Raw genomic sequence first — 16883 nt, 5'->3', positions numbered from 1 at the left:
TAATGTGTTGTCTTCAGAGAGCAACACTGGGATGCCCAACCTGTTGTAAGAAGCTCAGTCTCCTTCTTCCTCTAAAGACAGTATCCCAAAACATCATTCAGGATATTAATAACCAGTGTACAAGATGTTGTGAAGGTTCTCTGAAGTGACAGATTCTCTTAAAATATACAACATTCATGTCTTTTGATCAACGGTGTATTTTGTTAATTATCTAAGGGGCTTGTCATGTTTTTATTCTTTTAATTCTGCTCTGCTCAGGTTTCCTTCGGTGTAGCTCAGAAAAACAGATAGTAGTGTCAATGGAGCTATAATTGTTTTTATGTAAAGCATATTGAATCGCCTCTGGGCATGAAATGTGGCATATAAATAAAGCTGCCTTGCCTTATCTTGCGTATACATACACCACAGACGTTATTTGTTGATTTAATAGTTCAGTTGATTGACATAAAAAATTGCTTGTCAGCCATTCTGTTTTTCTGTTCATCATTAATGTCAATTCTTTGGAAACAGGTTAGAGATGTTTGATGGTTCCAGCCTCTCCGAGCTAAGCAACTGATTTTCCTCGTTATATTTTTGGGTGTTGGACTGCTGCTGTTGCAGAAAGCTTTTTGGTCAGATAATTAAAAATGTTCATGATTTTATGCTTTTTTGGCAATAAAAATACAATTTCAATTACTTAGAAAATAGTCAGCAGAATTCTAGCAACAGTCTTCAGTTGCAGTCTGTTCTTCATCGTTCCATAATAACAGATCTTTATGTCCACTATTGACTACATGGGAGAAATACACTTTACGTGGTGGCACTTGCTCTTTCAAGGAGTAGATAAATAAATTGTGTATTTCAGCAGAGGCTTGCTGACGCCTTAAAACTCTGCGATCACTGTTCTGGATAACTCTCTCAGATTTATACTTCTTCAGCCTTCCAGGGAATTTACAGCTAAAGCTCCGAAGGGCTGCACTCTCCTCGTGTCCAGACATTTATACCATGTACATATACCAAGATTTCTGGGGAGGGGGGTGAATGACATTAACAAAGTGGCCAGGAATTAAATAAATAAATAAATAAACAATTGTCCATAATATGTAGGTTTATGCACATTTCTACAGAGTAAGCATCGATACAGCCACAAAGATGATAAGCTGTTGTTGTCAGGGTTAGTTGCTTAATGTAGGTCATTTTTTGAAGGATGAAAGGGATGCCTGATAAATACCTGCTCTGTGCTGACATTAGGTATTTGGTTGCTCTGGGAGGCAGACAGAGACAGCTAAGTGAATTAAAAAAGCCTGTTTTGAGATGACAGAGCAGCAGAGTCAAACGCTGGCACAAGCAGTTAGCACATCATTATTGTTGTTGTTTATCGTTTTAATTTCAGCAGCATCACACACATGCCCCCTGTCATGCCCTGACCTTTAGGTCCTAATCTGGACAGAAGACAACGGCATAGTGTTGGTTACCTTACAGAAAACAGCCATGTCTTTTTGAGCACTTTACAGCGGAGACACTACAATCCAGTCGTGTGATGGATGCCGTTTCATGCATGTAACAATCGACACACAGATATTTGTTTAGCTGCAGTGTAATTGCTCCTGGGCTCATGCTTATTGCTTCAGAAAATGTTAAACAGAGACATTTACCAGTAACCTTTCAACTTAAACAAGCACCACTTTAGGTTTACACTCCCCAGTCATAGAGAGAGGCACATTACAGTGTGTGGGCTATTAATCTTCTGCTTAAAATTTACTTTCTGCCAAGATTAATCAAGCTGTGGACATGCAGTCAATAGGAGGAGGCTATTTAGATAAGTGTAACCCATTATAATTACTTAAGAAGTCAGAGGCTTTAATGCTTAACAATTGATTCTGTTATCAGTTTGTTGTTTTTTTTTATGTCAAGCATGCTTACTCTTTGGTTTAAATTGAAGAGCAAAATTAACAAACACACGCCTTTTTAATCACATATCTAAATAACATATTTGCAAACATACAGGCAGAAATGTTGCAAATGTTGAACTGGCCTTATTGAGGAAAGACGCGGTAAAAGGTTTGGAAAGAAAAATGTCCTCAGGTCAGATTGCAGCCATAGCTGCAGATGTGCATGAATGGTGTAGAAGAGGGGGAAGGGCTGGCGAGCAGCCCGCAGTCAATATCATCATCATCATCATTTCATTAGACTTGCCTTACACAATGGGAATGTCAGTATCTATCAGGAAGCTAATGTGGCAGCGATTCCCAGAGGCGGGAGATATATTTGGCACCACTGACAAGATTAATAAGAGAGAGGAGTAACGCAACTAAGAATGGATAGATGACTGAGTAGCCTATTGTGTGTGAGAGGAAACTTTGCCTCAGCCTCCAAATATTCACAAACAAAAATATAAGGTTGATGGAAATGAATTCAGAGCAAGGTGGAAAGGCAGCACATTGTGTCTTTGTTCCATTGGCAGCATTATAATGAGAGCTGCATCCTGTGTGTGTGTGTGTGTGTGTGTGTGTGTGTGTGTGTGAGAGAGAGAGAGAGAGAGAAATGGAGGGTGAACAGACTAGTGCAGAGACAGACATTAAGTGTTTCACAGTCTGGTGTACAGGACCAACCCACTCACCCTCCAGAGACAGAAGCTGCTGCTAAAACACAACTGCTCCAGCTTTTCACCATTTTATTGGCCTGATCGAAGTTTAATTATGCTGATAAGTTAAACCAATGGCGATACCGATACCGTATAATGCAATAAAACAGATTATAATTTATATTATCAGGATAAAGGATAATAGAATAAAGAGATTAAACGTTATTTTGAGCAGACTGATAAATATTCTAATTGTTCTTTATATGGTCATTTTTTCATGTCCAGTGTTAATAGACTGTGACAAACTACAGGCTTGCCTTCATTTGCATTTTAATCCACGGTAAGACTCTCCAACACCTGCTTCCAAATTAGCCATGTCATTTCATTTAAGCACGTTTAACCTTCAGTCACACCAACAAACAAAACCAAGAACAGCAAAAAGACTAAAGGATTCCCTCTTTAGGTGTGAACAGAAGCCAGAGGTTGTCATCCCTCTTATCCCATTATGAGTGGTTATTCTTTTAATTCTCTCTTTCCTATAACTTTGCAAAGCAGCCAGTGACACTGAGTCTATAATGATTGCTGCACTCAACCATGAAACAAAGAAACTGCATCTGCCTGGTGGAGGATGGGAGGCGAGCCGCTGAAAGAGCCAGTCCCTCTATGGCTGTGTCGAAATAAAAGGCAGCCAGGCAGAGCCTTGAAATAGCCTCCTCGGGAAAAAAATGTTAAGAGAGCACAGTCTAATGCGTTTCATGATAAATACCTAAAAAGTGTGAGTTATGGGAGGAGTAAAGGAATTGGCAGGGGATTCTTGTGAAATCTCAGCTGTGTGATAATCGGCCAATAAAAAGTCCCTCCATGGTGATTAATCTGACCAATGGTTGCTGACAACCAGGCGGACTGAAAAGAGGTACAGAAACAGTAAGCTTTAAAACAAAAACAACAACAAAAAAAAAACCAAAAATGAATGGAAAACATATTACCCTTTACTGCATACTTCTATATGGATGCCATTACATGACTTCTCCATTTGTTGACTTTAATTGGTATACGTGCATGTATACATGGTTGGATATAGCACAATAACCTGATGTCTGCTGCAGAGAATTGTGCTTCACTTCTATTTATGTTCTCATAAAAAGCTTCCAGCTGTAAAAAAAAAAAAATATATATATGTAAAGAAAATTGACTTCCATTGTTACTGATCTGTCTGTGAGAATAAAGGTCATGTTGAAGGACAGCAAAGGTTCAGCGTGGTCTCCAAAATGCTCTCACATTGTGTTGTTCACCACACGTATTTGTTAGATTTATTTGAGGTTTAAAGGTTTTTGTTTTTTTGTTTTTTTTTACAAACTGCTACAATTATGGCCACAGATGTTTGTACAGCTTATGTTTTTATTAATGCTGCGATTACAACAGTAATATTCTGCAAATGGTAGAGTGAAGTTAAAGTGCCTATACAGACTTTGACAGGAGGGGGGGGGGCATTCCCCACAAATCCAAAGACATACAATTGTTCAGTTCATATTGTTTTTGCATTTCATTGTTCAAGCAAAATTTTGCAGAATAATAAATAATTCTCTTTTCTCGCATTGTTTTTCCTCAACATAAAGGTTTGCCTAGAGTGAGCATGTAAACACAAAAAAGGATTGCATATCATAGTTTTCTCTAATGAACACATTATAATACAGACAATCATGTGGCCCTAAATAAGCTGCCCAATCAGCATTGTGCTTTTTATCCAGCAGCAGCCACACTAGCAGTCCAGCTTCCCACATCTAGTCAAGAGGCTGGACACTCTTCAGTGAGTTAATCACGATGACTTTGCACAATATACGACAAAGACTGCACTATAGTTAAGAGTGATAAATTGTGTATTGTTATTATAAACATTTGGATTTATCCATAAGGGAGAATAAGGGCCTTGTTCATATTCGTTAATGTAACTTAACCCTTCTTTGGTTCACAAATACACAAAAAGACATTGTGGTTCTTATACACGGATATAATACAGCAGAGTTTCCAAATATGAAGGAAGATACATTACAAATGGAACAGAATAGCAGATAACCTATTCACAATTATAATCTTTTGATATAAATAAAGTGATTATCCTATTACATATTACACTGTACGGTCGATGTACATACAGGGTTTTCTCACTGTAAAACCAGGACACGTTGGGCACAAAGGCAATGTAACAATACTATACATAATCTACACGAAAATATCTAAAAACACAGCACTCAAGTACAGCAACTGTTACAATGATTGTGTTATATGTTTCCACTGATGTAATATCAAAGGAAGGTAACAGCTAGGTTACAATGTGGCGGTGCATCAGGCTTCATAATTACATGGACAACATGGAGCACCAACAGTCAGAACATCATATATATTTGTATTTTTGGATTGATATTGATACTATTCATGCCAATTGTGTAAGGTTCCCTACTTTGTGCTGTTACTTGTGAAAAAAGATCACATTCTGTTTTGAGTACTGACATTCATATAGTACGACAGTAAAATGAGATTTTTATAGCTGCTGTATGACAGAATCATCCAAGTGCTCAGGTGTTTTCATATTTACATGAATAGGAAACTGGTTTTAACATCATTTTGATTCTTTTTGGACTAAACGTGGTTTAGCAAGAACATCAGTGTGCTTATGTGATTCACTTTAATTTGTGTCCTTTTTACTCAGGTCATCTGTTGTGCAAATGTTTTCATATGTGTCATTGCTAGTAAAGACGGAAGAGACAGCAAATAGACGGTGGGGATATTATTATTTGTTCTTCATTCTTATAGATAACCTGTAAGCAAAAATCTCAAGGTCTGTTCAAGACATGAAGCCAAGCTCTAGTCTCTCTGGATCATGTAAGACAAATCTTTGGGACCTGGGGTTGTGTGGGTGGTGGGGCTTAAAGGTGCTGCTATTACAAATCATGCCCCAGTCGCTCGATTTCCTCAATCAGGAAGTCGATATCTGACCTGGTTGCAGCGGGGTTGGAGATGACCATGCGGAAGAAGTTGACCTTGTCTCCTTGTGGCTGGTAACCCACCATCGTAGTCCCAGACTCCATCATCAGGGCCTTGATCTTGGGGGCTACCTGTTGTACAAAACATTGTGTTACAATAAACCAGTCTGAATTGTCGGGGGAACTGGAAACAAAGCTTCAAAAGCAGATCAGTGCATCATTACCTTGTGCAACCTGTCCCGCCTCTCCTCGCCATCAGGCAAGCCTCGCAGGCTTGGTGGAATGTACCAGAAGCAGACGTTTGTGTGCTGCGGCTGATAAGACCAAATGAGAACAGCGTTCGTAATGAAGGCCAATAGAAAGGGCCTCCTGTAATTCAAGCTTTTCTTGTCACCATGTCAGTACCTCAAAATGACCCAATCAATTCTAAAACCAAGGCAAGATATTAAATGTACTGTTGTTGCCATTCTTTGCTTTAATGTTACACAGGCGTGTAACAATATGGGGAGTTCAGATGAGTATAATAAAGGCAGTTTTACTTTGTTGGTCTGGCAGATCATCTCCAGAAAATTCAGATCGATATTCATCTGGTAAGTCAGGACAGGAAATGGTTGTGCGTTCATTTGAAAGATATTTGCAATGACGATCTCACCTCTTCATTCACCACCATCTCGAAGCCTTCTCTGTTTTTTATTTTATTGTAGAGATGTGCCGACAGATCCAGGCACTTGTCAATATGTTGTTCAAATCCTATTGTTCCCTTTTATAGAGAAAAAAAAAAAGCACGTTTCAGTTATGGCAGCATTATTTTTTATTTTGACATTTGGCTCGAGATAAATACACACCTTTGCCTTCCACATGAGCCAGAACTTAAAGATGTCAACATGTCGGCCACACTGAATGGCCTTGTCGCCAGTGTCGTATGTAACATCGTACTGTTTATCTGGCTGGAAGAGATATCCAGCACACATGGAATTGCAGCCTTGTAATAATCCCTGTAACGGAACCAGTTGTGATGAGCGATAAACAGGAAAGCAAAGCTGAAAATTGTTTGTGCGTGAACAGATTTGTGATTATTTGTGCACTCATGCAGTGGCACGGTGTGCAGCAGGGAAGTGAAAGACATCCTCACCCTCTCCCTGACCAGAATGGCAGAACACTGCAGAGGCACTCCCATCATCTTATGAGGGTTCCAGGTGACTGAGTTTGCCCTGCACACACATCGAAACAGTAAATACATCTTTGTGAGTGTGTAAAGCTTGGGCACATAAGTGGTAAGTGAGATTGGCATTTTCAATTTTGTTCCAATATCCATGGATGAGTCTTCTGATAGGCTTGATCTGAAATATCTGCGGTCGTTTGAGGTGACTACGAACGGCTCCATAAAACGAGATTTCACACTTTCTTGGCCCTGATTTTAAAGGTGCATATCAGCAAGTCCCTGTTTTATAAGAAGATGAGAGGCTTGGGATGCCCCGGTGGCTGTGGGGTCGGGGTGGTGGCCCACCATTAGGCCAAACAAGGCAAACAGTGCCTGACAGGTTAAAAAGGATGAATTAATATGCTACAGAACAGCATAAAGGCCCATACGGATCTGATGTCTGCACATTTGGCTACATCCTGTATTAGCAGGTTTCCTCTCTGGAAGCTCAGTATTAGACTAACTAGCTGTCTACCAGCTGTTGGACTTCCTGTGGGCGGGGCTTGTCAAGCAGAGAGGGAAGGACAATATGTTGGTTTTGCACATGTGCATTGTTGATAGTCCTGATATCTTTGTTACAGTTTCTTCTGGGACTAGTTATTATCGTAAATACTGCAGGCACTAATATATTTTGATAAGCAAAACATCCGTTGGTGGTTGTTTGTGGTGCTTGGGAAGTGGAATTAAAAAAATATGCCAAAAAAAAAGTGACTGGCCTTGTTTGAGATTGGGAGAACAATTTTACAGCTGCACGTCTGTCTACGTGGAAAATGTTTTTTGTTGGCAATACCACAAGTCATGACAAAGACAAATTGGCAGCAGAGCAAGGACTCCAGCTCTCAAGGTCAAGAAGCCAAACCAATGGATTCTGTATTTGTCATAATGCTCCAATACCACCTGTTATTATAGTTTTTCTGACTTTAAAACGCTGTTCCTGAACCACAAAAGGCATAATACATCCATTTCCACAGGCCAAGTAGTTTTGTCTGTGACAAGTGAACTGAATCTGATGTGTAAAAATCACTGAAATGAGTTCAAAGAATTTATTTATTCATTTTTTACCTCTCCACGCCATTCAGCTTGTGTCTGTGTTTTCTGGACATCAGCAAACCTCCTCCCCAAGCACCCTGCACAGGGAAACAACATATCGATCACAGAGTGGATTTATTCACCGATTACAATGCTAATTACATTTCTATATTAATAATTGCAGTGTTTAAATAAGGGCTTAATGGAGGATATCACCAGGTATTGTTTTTCGGAGGGAGATTATGATACTCGCTTACATCCACATGAAGCCACATATTGTACTTCTCGCAGATGTCAGCAATTTCATTGATGGGATCAAAGGCGCCGTAGACGGTGGTACCAGCAGTAGCGTTCACAAACATGGGAACATATCCCTGCAAACCGAAAGCATTGGAGAAAAAAAAAAGAAAAAGGAGACATTGGCTAAAATTGTGCACTGAATTCACCTTGTTATGCTCTTTCTCTCCCAGTGACGGCTGACATCAAAGAGAAGGGCTGAAAAACATCTCTCAAATAATGCACTCTTCCTGTGTGTGCCTATTGTTGGGGCATAATTGCTTTCCAATTTTTTTCCAGGCTACACACCACTTTGGCTTTGAAGCATCGCTTCCAGGAGAGGTACTTAAGACCAGAGCTGCATCACACGTGAGCACACACAAACATTAACCTGACTGAAATAACTTTGCTTTTATGGCAAACACAAACGTTTCATTCTCTCCAGTCAAGTAAACGCCAGTGTTTTTTATTGCATGGAGTAACTGACAGGAGCAAATAAAAAGATTATCGGGGACAATGTCTGAGCCTTTGTTGTTGACACTCACCTTTTGCTTGGCCTCTATTACTTTGGCTTCCAAATCAGCGGGAATGACTCTGCCTCTGGAAAAGAAGAAAGCATGTAATAATCGAGACATTTGATCTTTTTCCAGGTTGTGCACATGCAGGTTAAGTATGAAGCAAACCTCTCGTCTGTATTCAGAAGGATGAGGTTTTCTGTTCCAATGCCCAGAGCTGCACTGGTTTTCTTGATGGAATAGTGACTCTGCAACGACAGACGATGCTCAATAATGCCGAAATTACATGTACATTTTCATTTATGACAGTGATGTTAGCTGTTAAACTCATTGTAATATTGGTTTAGAGGACTAACGTGTTCTGAAGTGAAGAGGACCATCCTGGGTGCAGCTGCCATGCCTTTGGTTTTGACTTCTGGGAAGAACTTGTACCTGGCAATCATGACACTGTACAGGTTGGAGATGGCCCCTCCTGCACAAACAGTAGAAAGTAACTGAGTACAGTTACTCAAGTACTTTCATAAAGCACAACTGTGAGGTTCATTCTAGATGATGGCTGCCTGTTCCACTTGCAAAATTGTGTTTTTTACTCCCTACATTGATTTAAAAGCGGAGTTTGCATGTTCTCATTGCGCTGGTGTGGGTTCACACTGAGGACTGCAACACCGCCCCAAAGAAATGCCCAAAGAGTAATCTGTGACACTGCTTTGCCAGTAGGTATGAATCTGAGCTTAAACAATGGCATGTCTTTACATGTTGGCCATTTGATGTACATACAACATCCAGACCAACGTTGCCCTTTCCCACTGTCAGCTTCAGTTGTCTATGTCATATGCTGAAAGCCATCCTACATGATGCGGCCATTATTATATTCTGATATGAACAACTAAAAACTTAATGCATCATCATGTCACTTAAAGAATACTCTTCTTCCAGTACCTCATATGAGATCTTATAGCTGTAAAAAAAAAATGCAAATTCAGATTATTTGTCTAAAAGGGGCTCAGCGATAAATTCCTATTTGAGTCTCACCTGGAGAAAATATTCCATCACCCTCTCCATCAGGCCAACCAATGATTTCCCTCATCTTTTTCAGTGTCAGCTGCTCCATGAGTACAAAGACAGGGGCGATCTCATATGTAAACCTGGTAGAAAGAAAGAAAATAAGAAGCGTTCCAATAGAGTAAAGGCCAGGTCAGTCCCTCTCTCATTGCCAATTGAGCGTGCGACACAATCTTTACCTCACATTCATGTTTAGATATTTATGTTAATTGAACAATAGTACATCAGTAATACAGTTTTCACACTGCAAATTAAAGTCACTTAAATATTGCAGGAGATGGCTTCAATATGAAATACAATGACATTTAACAGCAGGCATTTGTATAGCTGAATTTTACCGAGCATGCTGCTATCTCTTTATGAATGGAGCAGCCTTCTGTAAACAGCCACACTTCAGTGACGATATAAAATTGTTGTTGCTGCAGGGAAATGACACAGAAAATGCCACACTGTCTTATGCTTATACGCATCACTTTAGGGGCATGGTATTTTTTTAGAAAGTTGTGAGACATGTGATCTAAACACAGAGAAAATGTTCAAAATAATGTACAATTAATTTGCTTACTGCCCATTGTAATGATTGTAGAAAGAGTGAGAACAGGTGGAACTTAGAAAGCAAAGTTTTGTTTTGTTTTTTTACAGGTGCCTCCTTAGATGGCGGTTTTCATGCTTCTTCCTCTGGAGGTAGAGTATATCATTTTTCCTGTATCATCAAAGTACAATAAAATCCCCTCTACCACAGAGAGAGGTCGATTTGGAATTAGAGCACAGACGGGTCTATCCATCTTCACTCGACTGACATGCATCTAATTGCATAAGTATCTGTCTATTCATGCAGAGAAAGGAAATGAATCATTGGAACATTAAAGAATGCTGCATTGTGCCTCACAGCATCTTCAGCATAAACACACACGGTGCTTTAGGAAAAAAACAAACAAGTCAGATGCCAGTTTGCCGATGTTGCACATTAATTTCCTCACATTCATTCATGCAAACAATGCTCACTCCTTCTGATTATGTAAGACCAGGATGCGCCTGTCAGTCTATTAGTGTCAGTCAATATCTGCCAGGGGTAATTACTGTTGATGGGGCAATTAATAAAGGTAAACTACCAGTATGTAAGCAACCTCAACCTTGCAGTTCAAATCGTACACTATAATGTCTCCAACATCAAACTAGCTGCCTCCTTTGAGATGGAAACCTGTTGAAGCACAGATAGCTGAGCCAGGAAGAAGGAAGGAACAGAAAAGATAGGGCAGAGGAATGTTTATGAGCTACTATTATTCCCAAGTCTGTCTTCATGCAGGTTTTACCAATTACATTAACGTTCAGAGACATATTTCATAATGCTTTATAGACCAGGTGTAAGCTACTTTGATGGTACTTTGCATTTTCCCGCTGCTGTCCATCCTTATTTTTGAAAAACGCTGTTATAAATTTTTGTGATATGTTGTTAATAAATCCAACTAGACTCAGATCTTCTGCACAACTTTTTTTTAGAACACATTTTTTCTTATTAATGGATTATAATTTATCCATTTAACAATAAAAAAAAAAAAAAATTATTCACCTCTGAAATGATTGCAGTGAACAGACACATCACTCACCAGGTAGTACTGGTTTGTGAGCTTGACCTTTAAAACAAAACATTTTATCAAATGCAACAGTCTCTTTGGCTCAGCCATCATTTAGACTCATTAAAGGGGAGATTATTACAAAAACTTCTGATTAATTTTCTGCAAATTGCACTTCAAAAAGTCGAAAAGTCAGCATTGTTTCAGACAGATATGATGTGGCCTATGAGGTCGGTGCCCATTGTGATTTTTTACCTAAACTGTTTATGGGTGGTCTGAACAGGAGAGTCTCTTTGCCCCTCGTGGGATTGTTGTGTCACAGGAAGTGGCATTACATGAAACAAAGAAACCATGTAAGCTGTGGATGTGAATCAATATGCAATTTGGTTTGCCTGCAGGCGTGAATTACGTGACCACAGCCTGTGCACAGGGCAACATGGACAATACTGTGGGGGGGGGGGTAGCTGCACAAATGTCTCCTTTATGTGTCTTTTATTTTCTTGTTTGATTGGCAGTTCGGTAGAACATCCAGCCAAAGACAATAATTGCTGTGCGTCCCCTCTAATTGAAAGCTTCTATGTGGCTGTTGAAAAACAATGAGCACAAATAAGCTTTTAAAAGGTCAAATGAAATCACCCACATCGCCTCCAGTTTGGATCTCATGCTAACTGGTTTCATGTCCGTCCTCCACCTCCCTGTTTATGAAGGGCACAGATTATTTGAAGAAGCATCTCATCAGGGTGTTTTGCAGCACTCACATGTTTGTGTTGGCTGTAGAGGTAAGCCACTCTCCCGCCAACCCGACGATGTCTAATCCGGTGGACAGCTGGTTAAAGAACCTGGGGTGACCTGCCAATCATAGAGCAGCATTTGGGTTTCCAGCAGCTTCAGACACACGGAGACATGAATGTACAGCAGGTGTCTTACCTGTTCTCACTCCATATTTCAGGGTGTCCCTGCAGTCCACCAGGATCTGCTCCAGAGACTCGGGTTGGTCAGAGAGCTCCAGGTTAAAGCCCTCCATCCCCTCCAGCAGCTGGTGGGGGTGGTGGAAGTCCAGCACCTTTGTGGATCTGTCAAAGGTCTTCCGGATGTAGTTGGTCAGAATTTCCACAACTTCTAACAAGAACTGCATGGTTTGCTCTTCTCCATTTTTGGCAGGCAACAGATCTACAAAATAAATGACATCAATTTAAATGTATGTTCATTTTTATATCCCCTGGTTAATCTAAACAATCCAAGGATCCATTTCCTGCTGGTAATTTTTTAAAGGTCTTTCTCACAAGTGAGAGCTGCGTTTCTCTTCAGGCTGAAAAAGAGGAGCTTGTTATTTTGCACAACAATGTTTAGGCCTTCAGGAATGAACACGCATGAACTAACGGGAGTTTGAAAAAAAAAAAAAAGTTTCATTAGAACATGTAAATAATTATTGCCGTTACTTTGTGTTTGGTTATAGAAAATCTCCTGCTCTCTAGGATTTCACTCCATATTTTAAGTGAGGCACATAAATGTAAACGGTCATTCATCTCCTCTCAGACTCACCTCTGGCAAACAGATTGGAGAAATCCGTCTCCGTGCGCCGGAAACGCGCGTCTCCGCCGCTGTTGTCGCAGGACAGCATGCTCTTGGCTGTGCGCTCTTTGAAGGAGCTCACAATCCTGCTCCTCTCCTCCAGACTGTTGTTCTTCTGCAAAAACCCTAAACGGTGACAAGAAGCAGAGGAGCACTGAGGATGGTTACACATCCCGTAAATGTTGGAGGCTGCGCCTCTTTTTCACTGTACAGGGCCAACTAACACTTCTTCTCTCGCGTTTCGGACTTTTATCTCCTCCCTGTCTGTCTCCAGAGGTCCACACTGTGTGTGTGCGTGTGCGTGCGTGCGTGCGTGTGTGTGTGTGAGAGAGGTAGATAAGTGTCCCATCCTGCTCTGGGGGCCCTATTAATGGGTGGAGATCTCCCTGGGAGGTTATTCGCTGTGACATCAGCACCAAACTCCAGCCAAGCAAAAACAAATGGCTGTCTTGTAGCGGCTGTAAATTCTTATTAAAGCTGCTGCAACAGTGCGCACTTCACTGGGCAGGAAACATACAACACAACACAGACAGCTCAGACACACACATAACACTGCAGCCCACGGGCACGTGTGAGTGGGCCTAATAGATGCATATTGATCAATAAAACCTGCAGCGATTTTCGGAAGCAAACGCTTTTGTTTTCCCCAAAGCGATACATTTATATACATCATATATTCATCGCGGAGTTTCGCCATTTTATCACAATCTAATAATTCCACAGCCTTAATGAAAGCAGCAGAACGTGTCGGTCAAAGTTGGAAAAAAACAGAGTGGTGCTCATTGATGTATAACATTCACAGTTATGGAGGATGTCACTCCGTCCTTGCTTTGTATTGTATGAGATTGGAAAATCCATCGAGTTTAATTCTCTTTTCAATTTCATCAGTTCCAGCTCAAAGGTAACGTTTTTGGATATCTTGGTTAAATTAACTCAGCTCAGACGTGAGGGGTGTGTGTGTGTGTGTGTGTGTGGGGGGGGGGGGGGGTGAATTAACCAGCCAAATAATGTCCATAATATGTAAACGGTCAATTACTTTCTGGGTGATATTTCGAAATCCCATTCATCCCGAAATCCCCCTTGTTTTCCACTGAGCCGCGGGTAAAGAGATACAGGCCATGTAGCCTGCAGTCACGCTTCTCTCACTGAAGACCGAGATTATATCTCTAACAGCTCACAATCTATCAGAAAATGGAGGAAAATGTGAACTTACCACATATCTTCATTCCTAATTTTCGAGTACATCCATGAGCAACTCCACACCAAGCATCATAGCCTGAAAATTAAGAAAAGAAAAATAAAATAAAAAAAATCATGGCCTTGCAGGTAGCATAAAAAATCCAATCAGTGCATATTTCTTTCTTTCTTTTGAAGAGAATCGTGAATTAAATGCTGAAAATAATTGGAAAGAATGAGGTCGAATGGACAGAAATAGTCACCGCGAGTGTCTGGGGATTATTTGAACATTTAGACCCGCTCCCCGGGCCCCTGGATCTGGATCAGTCTATTTCCTGTCTGTGTAGGCCTAACCATTCATGACCCCGGTGAGGGCTTAAAATTAATTAGCTTTGTGGGATCTGCGCCAGCCTAAAGATCTAAGTGAGTGAAAAGATGCGAGTTAAAACGGCAGCATTAGTAGACATGAGCCGCCTGCCCGGTGACAGATAGAGAATTACTGCGTTATCAAGGGCTCCCAGCCAGAGAGGAGGGGGCACCTTGGATGGGAGGCATAGACCAAATCCTCAAGAGCAGTAATTTAGAGGAGGAGGAGGGCTGGGGAGGAGGATGAGTTGGGGGGGTGAGTCCCATTCCCACATCCCAATTTAACCCTTGCTGTGGATCATTAGATAAATCATTGTCCTGCTCAGCTGAGTGGACGCACTTTAACTTACTCCCAACAATGATTTCCTTTCTTTTTCAGGCCGGAAGAACATAAAATAGAGAGAAAAAAGAAAAGAAAAGCAAATCTATATTTGCAGAGCTGCAGCTTGAAGAATACTACAGGCAACCTGCATGGGCCCCACATATTTACCTCCTGCTTTTCATCACACACATTCATTTACTATGAAAAAAAAAACAAAACTGTCAAAATAAAGCCAGTACACCACCGATATAAATTTCCAACTGATAATCACATTTCTCATATCAGGAGCACAATGATTTCAGATTTCAGTGAGGCAGCCAGCTGACAGTCAAAGGACTCTGGTCTCTGCAGTGCCCCTTCTTGAAAGGCTACAATGCTTAAGTGTACCATTAGGGGCAATTTAATGTATGGGTGAATTAACAGGCACTTGAGGGGCAATTAAATGTTTTTTCCATGTCGGCACTTTATCCTACCGGAGTACATTTAGCCAAGCCAATGGGGAAAAACAAGGAATAAGAATGCATTAGCACATAATAATAATAATAATAATAATAATAGCAAGAATAATAAAAAAAAACAACATAATTATTATTATGATAAAATCCTAATAATGTAACTTTAGGCAGGTTAATAAACATTCTCAGCCTCTCTGGCAGGATGCTGATGCCGGCTTTCTGGGCCAGTTGCCGTCAGTATAATGTCAGTAGCACATCAGTGTGACAGCAGCAGCCGCCCGGAGGTCCGTTCAGGGATGAACTGCTGCGGTGATTTGTGGCGACGGAAGCAGAAGAATTTCTCTCTGTCTCTCTCTCCCTCTCTCTCTCTCTCTCTCTCTCTCCCCCCCCCCCCTCTCTCTCTGTATCTCTCCCCTCGATGGAAATGATTGATGACATGACCCACAAAGTAAATAGCACACGTGAAATAGCATTTTATCTGTGATGGACCTACTTGAGCCTGGTGGTCGTAAATTTGCCGAGTTGGGATCCGGTCCGCCGCCGGAGGAGGAGGGTGCAGACGCCGCCATCGCTCCAGAGACCCTGAGCCAAAGTCCTCACCTCACAAAGCCTGCTCACTTTTTTTATCCTTTATCCGGCAACAAATCTTTTCAGCACCTAAGACGAGAAGTCAGACCCTCTGATGAAGAGAAAAGAATCCAAAGGAATTTGTAATATATATATAGATATATATATATCTATATATATATTTCTATTTATTTTTTTTTACAATGTATCCTGGAAGAGATCAACTTGTCGACTCAGAGCTGTAGACAAGGACACAATCTGTCTCACAAGTTCTGACAGTTGGCCTCCACAGGAACACACAACACACACACAAAACAAAATAAAATAATAATAATAACAATAGTGGGTGACAAATTGAGCGATAAAAGAAAAATCCAGCAGTGCTCCAAATGTCACAGTGAATATTCACCATCACATCTTCATCCTGCTCTGGATGGATGGTGTTTAGCAGCAGCCATAGAAAACAGACAACAACAGGCTCTGATCCTCACTGAGGACCACGTCAAATATATATATATTTTAAAATGTCTAAACAAATAAAAATACAAGATGAGATTAATTTGGCCTCAGCGGTCTCTTTGGTTTCACAAACTTGCCAGACAAATATCAGCGAAAGGTGAATTTGACTGTGATGCAGGTTAAAGTCACAAAGAGGACGAACATCATGACATGAGAATAAACTGGAAAATCACTTTGTGTTCACAGACAAACTAATTGTGTGTCTAACCTTTTTTTATTTCGCAGGCAGCAAACCGTTCAAAACACCTGTTAGCGCTCCTTCAAAGCCAATAAACGGAGTTGATTCAGTTTTGACTTGTTAGAAATGAATAAATCCACTCACCGTGCTGGTGTGTATCCAGGTGAGCAGGTGCAGTCCAAAGCGGAATAAAAAGAAAACAAAGTGAATTTAGCACCAAAATAAAGTCCCGGAGAGGCTGCTGCGCTCTTTTGGTACACTCCAAGCTGAAGATGGAGAAAAGACAAAAAAAAAAACAAAACAAAAAAAACAGACCCGAGCTCCAGTTCTCCCTCAGATCCAAATCAAGGTGACCTTGCTTTTGTTGAGGTGGGTTTGAATTGCTGACATTTAGAGGAAGCCGTGTCTGTTTATTGTCATTGCACATCAATGAGTCACGGCAGAAAGCAGCCTACCTCCACCGATGCTGCATATTAGTGGAGTCGTCTGCAGGCAATCTGCAGGTTTGACAGTGAATGGCGCCGCTT

General features: G+C 40.8%; 1 protein-coding gene across 4 annotated transcripts; it reads right to left on the bottom strand.

The window, feature by feature from the left end:
* Positions 1-3947: 3947 nt before the first annotated feature.
* On the bottom strand, positions 3948-16515 carry LOC115061679 (glutamate decarboxylase 1). Of its 4 annotated transcripts, XM_029530127.1 has the most exons (17): positions 16501-16515; positions 15586-15749; positions 13987-14049; positions 12744-12899; positions 12129-12371; positions 11960-12050; positions 9598-9710; positions 8922-9037; positions 8734-8813; positions 8596-8650; positions 8032-8148; positions 7808-7872; positions 6677-6755; positions 6390-6539; positions 6197-6304; positions 5769-5858; positions 3948-5676 (listed from the first exon to the last, which is right to left on the bottom strand). In XM_029530127.1, exons 2-17 carry the CDS (start codon positions 15659-15661, stop codon positions 5503-5505), a joined length of 1776 nt encoding a protein of 591 aa, XP_029385987.1. In that variant the 5' UTR covers positions 15662-15749; positions 16501-16515; the 3' UTR covers positions 3948-5502. The 4 variants fall into 4 exon arrangements, with proteins under 4 accessions (XP_029385987.1, XP_029385988.1, XP_029385990.1 ...); XM_029530128.1 differs by lacking the exons at positions 15586-15749; positions 16501-16515 and adding an exon at positions 14213-14349; XM_029530130.1 differs by lacking the exons at positions 11960-12050; positions 12129-12371; positions 12744-12899; ... (1 more) ...; positions 15586-15749; positions 16501-16515 and adding exons at positions 9966-10046; positions 11198-11261; positions 11457-11879.
* Positions 16516-16883: the final 368 nt, after the last annotated feature.

The sequence above is a fragment of the Echeneis naucrates genome, chromosome 21 (assembly GCF_900963305.1).
Source record: "Echeneis naucrates chromosome 21, fEcheNa1.1, whole genome shotgun sequence".
In the NCBI taxonomy this organism is placed as follows: domain Eukaryota; kingdom Metazoa; phylum Chordata; class Actinopteri; order Carangiformes; family Echeneidae; genus Echeneis; species Echeneis naucrates.
The sequence above is the reverse complement of the archived record's forward strand: the minus strand, read 5'-3'. Positions and strand labels throughout refer to the sequence as shown.